The sequence below is a fragment of the Drosophila tropicalis genome, unplaced genomic scaffold (genome assembly GCF_018151085.1).
Source record: "Drosophila tropicalis isolate 14030-0801.00 unplaced genomic scaffold, ASM1815108v1 contig_158, whole genome shotgun sequence".
NCBI lineage: Eukaryota > Metazoa > Arthropoda > Insecta > Diptera > Drosophilidae > Drosophila > Drosophila tropicalis.
The window spans coordinates 5,898,260-5,904,322 of record NW_027172602.1 but is presented as its reverse complement, the minus strand read 5'-3'; the positions used below and the strand labels follow the sequence as shown (position 1 = coordinate 5,904,322).

Below are 6,063 nucleotides of genomic sequence, written 5' to 3'. Positions count from 1 at the left end.
CCCCCATATACACACACACACACATACATATATATATATATATATATACAAACATAACTGATGTAATGCATAATAATCATTCCAAAATGTCATATATACATACATACATACATACAAGTATGTATATAAAATATATATAAATATGACTATATTTTTAAATTAAATATTTAATTTGAAATGATGGAAAAAAAAAACCAGATTGTTTTGTTTTGTTAAAACTATTGTTATACCACAAGAGGGATTGCCTTTGGGATGCCTGTGATCTTTGGGTTCCAAAGCCTCAAAGGAGATCATGTTTTCAGGGATCATCCTTGTGGACACTGCCCTTGTGGATTCTGGTTCGAAGCGAAGTCTGTGGAGATAATCTGGGCAACAGCCATGGCCGGCCAGGACCAATCGGATTACACATTCTTGGACCAACCAGTTGAGTCTTTTCCAAGAAATTCAAATTCAATTTCAAGGTAAATCCAGTCTCCTAAAACTCTTATCTATGGAGATTAATCTTTGAATCAGGCAGCAAGTGAAGTTTAAATCTTAATATTCCAAATAGGCTTCAAATGATCTGAACTACAACCTAGAACTTAATCAAAATTCAAGAGCGATTCCCACAGCCCAACATATCCTAAGAAAGGACTTTGAGAAAAGCTTCATCGAAATGTCATTTCGTTTATTGACAATCAAATGAATTGTCAGCCTTTTAATAATAATGGATAATTAATAAACAAACAACAATAAAAACTTGAACAAATAGTTTAAATAATTTGAAAATATATAGCCGATTCAATCATAAGTATATCAGTTAAAGGTTCCTAGTTTTTAAAAATCTGTACAGTATTTTTTGGGTTTTTTTTCTGTTTTTGGGATATCGGGGTATTTCCCTTATCCCTGATAATGCTTTTGCAGCAACATCCGTATCTAAACTGTGTTAACTTTGGGGGACTTTCTGATACTATCTAAATCGGGGGATTTCTCTGTTATTTACCAAATTTACAACATTTCTAGTGAAGATTCACCTGGTGATGAAGGTCGCTTGATGTTGTTCTCACATATATTAATCAATAGTCCCAAATGTGCACCCCCCTTCAGGTGTTGTTGTTGTTGTTATTACATCAAGTAAAGAAGTCGACCCAGTGAATACCCAGTGAATGAAAATGAAACTATTGTCCAAGAATTAACCCAAAATGGAAACCCAAACAGATTGCTAGTTTGGTTTTGTTAGTTCTCTTGGATATCGGCCTGTAATTGATAACTATATATATAATATGAGATATAATGTTTGAAGAAAGAATGGCCAAACTTTTTGTATACCCTCCAATATTAGTAAGTATTTGCTTAATTACATAGTTTAGTTGGTCTCCCTATGGCGCTCAAGTTTCTCTGCGTCTGTCTCTTACTCTCTCTCACTCTTTTGTTAGGCAGATGAGTAAGAGGGATTTTCCAGCTCATAACAAATGTCATGTATATAATTGGCTATGATTTTCTATATACCTACATTAAATACCCTTACAAATGGGTTCATTGATTTTAATGTCAAGCTTAAGAGATTTGAGTACCGATAGAAGATTAGGCCGATAAATGTCGTTGAAATGTATCTAAATCCTTTCTTTACTTTGGAACCCAAGGACCCTCTTCTTTTAAAGAGTTGTGTCCTTAAACCGTTGGGAAAAGTTTCTTCTTTGGTGTTTCGGTTATTGAAAACTTAGTCATAATCTTTTGAAATAAAATTTAAGTGTATCTTGAAGTTAGATTTAGACTAGTTTGGATTGATTCCAGAATTCATCTAACCCATTGACTAATGTAGTTAATGGTTATTGTGTTATTATTATTGTTGTTGTTGTTGTGCTTTGTATAAACAGTTCCGCTCCCAGTGCTACGATTCGGAGAGGATTTCCGTTGTGAGAAGAGATCGAGCGAGGGGTATGATAATGACGTTACCTCTAAAGGCTGAGTACTGGAAACAATCGGTCGAAGTGTTATAAATTGAAATGTTGAAAGCTTCTGGACGATCAGTTTGAAAACAAACGGCCACTGCAATTGGAGGATTTGTTCGACTATTAACCGGAACTACGAAAACTGAGAATGAGACAAGGGAAGATTCTGCTTTGTTGGCTATTGCTTTTGGGCAGCTGTTTAACTTTGGTGTCGCCATCGTTGCTGCAACTTAAGAAGAAGCTGTTCCATGGAGGAGGCGGCGGTGGATGGGGAGGCGGTGGAGGCGGAGGCTGGGGAGGTGGTGGCGGTGGCGGATGGGGCGGTGGAGGAGGTGGCAATTATGGTCATGGCGGAGGAGGTGGAAACTATGGCCATGGCGGAGGCGGAGGCGGAAGAGGCGGCAGCACAATCGATGTCTATGTGGTAAAGCCTGTTTATCATGGCGGCGGTGGTGGTGGTGGACATCATGGAGGCGGCGGTGGTGGTGGTGGCTATCCCGGTGGAGGTGGTGGTGGCTACCACGGCGGCGGTGGCGGTGGTGGTGGCTATCCTCAGTGGGGTGGCGGCGGCGGCGGCGGAGGTGGTGGAGGATCCTATGCAAGCAGCAGTGCCAATAGCTATTCCTATGGCGGAGGCGGCGGTGGCTGTAATTCCTGCGGTGGAGGTGGTGGAGGCAACGGAGCCTATGCCAAAGCATCGGCCAATGCCTATGCCGGCAGTTGGGGCGGTTAAGCATCTACAATTCCCATTTCCAGCATAATATGTAAGCAATTTCTCTTTGTGATTTGTGAATAAACAAATTAAGATGCACAATTTCGATATATTCAAATCGAATTCTGATTCAAAATGAAACCAATTCAAACATCTTTTCGCCTCTCGTGTGTGTGTTATTTTCGCCATTATTTAGCATAAAGCCAAGTTAATATTGACCATGCCCACCATATAGACCCACAGATCGCCATCAAGAAAACCAGTTTGAAAAAATCAAAAAAAAAGAGGAGAAAAAAATGTAATTTAAACGCGTTTCGAAATGCCAGACACTTGGCAAGTTTTCAATACTTTTAACTGAATATATATTTGAGGAATTTCGCAAATTGAATTTGCGAATTATGAATTTGACTTTGGAAGTGTGCCAAAATCCCATTGTAAGTCAAATAGTTGCCAAAAATCTCTTTCAATTCAGATTCATGGCGGAGAATGTCATTTGATACCTAAAACTGAGAATATTTTGAATAGATTCTTCTTACTGATGAAATATTGCTTTTAAGATGTGATATCATGAGGAAATGGAGTGCTGAGAGGATGTGGAATGGATAGAGCTGAGATCATGTACTAATCCGTTCTCTTTGGTAGTTCCCAAGTGTGATCTCTCTTGTCAGGCGGCGACCCTTAAAGCCAATGTACTAAGATATTTTGATGCCTGTTCAAAGAAGAGTTCTTAACTGCCTCAAGAGACTCCGGAATGCGAGACAATCCTCAGAACCAAAGCAATCCTCTTCAGCGTGTTGGACTTGAATTCGGACTCCTGAAAGTCTCATGTTTCGTCAAGAGAGAGAGAGGCAAACTTTATTTGGCTACAATTTTTAAAATTCCTTATAAGCATCTTACTTTTAATTCTTAAAACAAGCCACATAGAGCTTCGAATCTTAGGCATCCTTTTCTGACTTGCATTTATTACGTATACGCACGATGTGACGCCATTTTAACAATCTACTACTTTATTGTAGGCTTATGAGACATCAGCTCTGCTCTACTATATCCAGCTGAATAAATTGGATTTTCATTGGTTCTCAGCATCCTTAAGAGAAAAAAGGATTATCCAAAGAAGTTTCTCTTAACGAAAAAGGTTAACATTATGATTTTCTAGGGGCAATTTAATGATGGGACAGAAATCAATGAATATTCTTTAGTAAGAGATTTATAATGTGAATTCTAAAGCCAAAAACAAATTGTCTATTACTAACCAAATCAATGCGATTGCATTTTTCTCAATTTCCATGGTCGCCTATTCTACATACTTGGCAATTAGGTTAGATGGCCTCTTCTGGCTGTTGCAGTTGCTCCATTAACGTTAACGTTAACGTCAACATCAACGTCCCGTTTGGCCTAATTTCAAAATTGTCCCGCTCTAATTGGAGATGTGACACGCCCATTTTTAGATACAACTCGACTGCATGATTGGCCATATTTTTTTCTTATTTTTTTTCAATTTAAAGTGGCGCTTGGAATGTGCAGCAATGACTTGGTAAATTTACAAGTTGATGTGCTGCTCCATCTCTGGAACGGAATGACATCGTTTGTAGGCACACACACACACACACACACCTAGACATCCGCATATTTTTCTGACCACAAAGCTGATGGCAAGTCCAAAATGCACAAGTTACTAGAGAAGAAAACTTTCTGCCAGCTGCAGTCTTTGGAATTGGCCAAGATGACCGAAAACCTGTTACCAATTTGAGGAAAAACTCACGTGACTTTGTGTGAGTCTCTATCTCTCTCTCTCTCTCTCTCTCTGTGTCTCTATCTGTGTTTGTTTGTCTCTTTGATGGAACTTTTAAAAACTTTCAATAATGCCTGTTGGTGTCTTTTGCCTTTGCGCTGATTGGGAAATGTGAGAATTGCCAGAGATTCGTTTTTGATCAGCATCATCATCGTCACCGTCGCCGTCGCCATCGCCATCGTCGTGGTCGTCTTCGACGTTGCTGTAGTTGTCGTTGTCATCGAGAAGAAAACCAAGAAACAAGTTTTTCCAGTACATCTGAATTGGAATCTGGTACAGCAAACGATTGTCGCCCATCTGCAAAACCCAAATATAAGGAAAACAAAAAAATAAAATGCATTTCATATACATACCAACATAATCTACCTGTGGCCGGTGTCCATATTTTGGTATTGTGTCTTCCACCTCCATTGGAATGCCCAGAATGTTGCATACATTTAATCGATCAATAACCTTTCATCCCATCCCATCCCATCCCATTATCAACATCATCATCATCATCATATTATATTATTTCACTCGGACAAAAGATGAGCATGCGAAACGAGAGAACAAAACAGAAGCACTAAAATATAATGAACATAATTATGACTCGAGGGTATATACACACAAATACATGTATATATATATATATATATATATTCCATATGCAGATGAATATATTTCATTAATGACAATTTTAAATAATGATATATTGTCATAAGATTCATCAACATCTTCATTAAACTTTGAGATCCTCAAGCAAAGTTTTTCTATTTTAGAAATTCATTGAATTCCTTACCTAAAATTTTAAACTTATAAACTTTGAAATTTCTTTAAGTCCTAAAGCTGAAATTGAAAAGGAAAGAACAACTCCTGAAATCAATTTTGCCTTATCCAACCCGATTTTCCAGTTTCTAAGATAGACATTATTATTCAAATATTTGTCAAGATTTTGACATTTTTGAAATGTATTAAGCCAAATCGAGAGTCATCCAACAACGGAAACTGTCTCAAGAACCATCAATCAATCAACTATCATGGCCAAACTTAGCTAAAGAACTTCATAATTGCATTTTTCAAAACTAGTCGGGAATTCCTAGTAAATTGTGATCGATTTTGAAACTTTAAACAGGAAAGCATTCAGTGGCCGATTTGAATATGAAAATTCAATCCAGGAGAAAGGAAAATAAGAGAAATTTAAGAGGATCCGCCACTGATCGGATCTAAATTGTATTGGTCCCTGCTTCCCAGCCTGTAACTGCTTCTTAAGGTCCTTCAGAAACCATTTTCCAAATAAATACAATACAAATTCATAGAGATTCACAGAGATATTTTAGAACTCAATCAGTTGAATTCTGCTTAAGAAACTATAATTTAAAGGAATCAAAGATCAGTTGTGTGATTACAGATTAAAGTTAGTTTAGTTCTGCTTCTTAAATGTTTGATTTCTTTTAAACTAAAACTGGTTAGTTCTAAGGGTACTAAGATTTAAAGAAACCATTTAGTTCCATTTCTAAATTATATGAATCAATTTTAAGCAGAAATTTTGTCATGATATTCTATTTTGGTTGGTAAATGAGTTCCAAGGAAGGATTAAGGAACCTTTTGATTTGATCTTATATATTATACGAAGAATAGATTCTTAA

At 37.3% G+C, this 6,063-nt stretch overlaps 1 protein-coding gene across 1 annotated transcript; it reads left to right on the top strand.

The window, feature by feature from the left end:
• Nucleotides 1-2,079: 2,079 nt before the first annotated feature.
• Nucleotides 2,080-2,664, top strand: LOC137584185 (uncharacterized). The gene has a single exon (XM_068299450.1). It carries the CDS (start codon nucleotides 2,080-2,082, stop codon nucleotides 2,662-2,664), a length of 585 nt encoding a protein of 194 aa, XP_068155551.1.
• Nucleotides 2,665-6,063: the final 3,399 nt, after the last annotated feature.

Coding starts and splice junctions, on each gene's coding strand:
- LOC137584185 (XM_068299450.1), top strand. CDS start 2,080: ATGAGACAAGGGAAGATTCTGCTTTGTTGGCTATTGCTTTTGGGCAGC.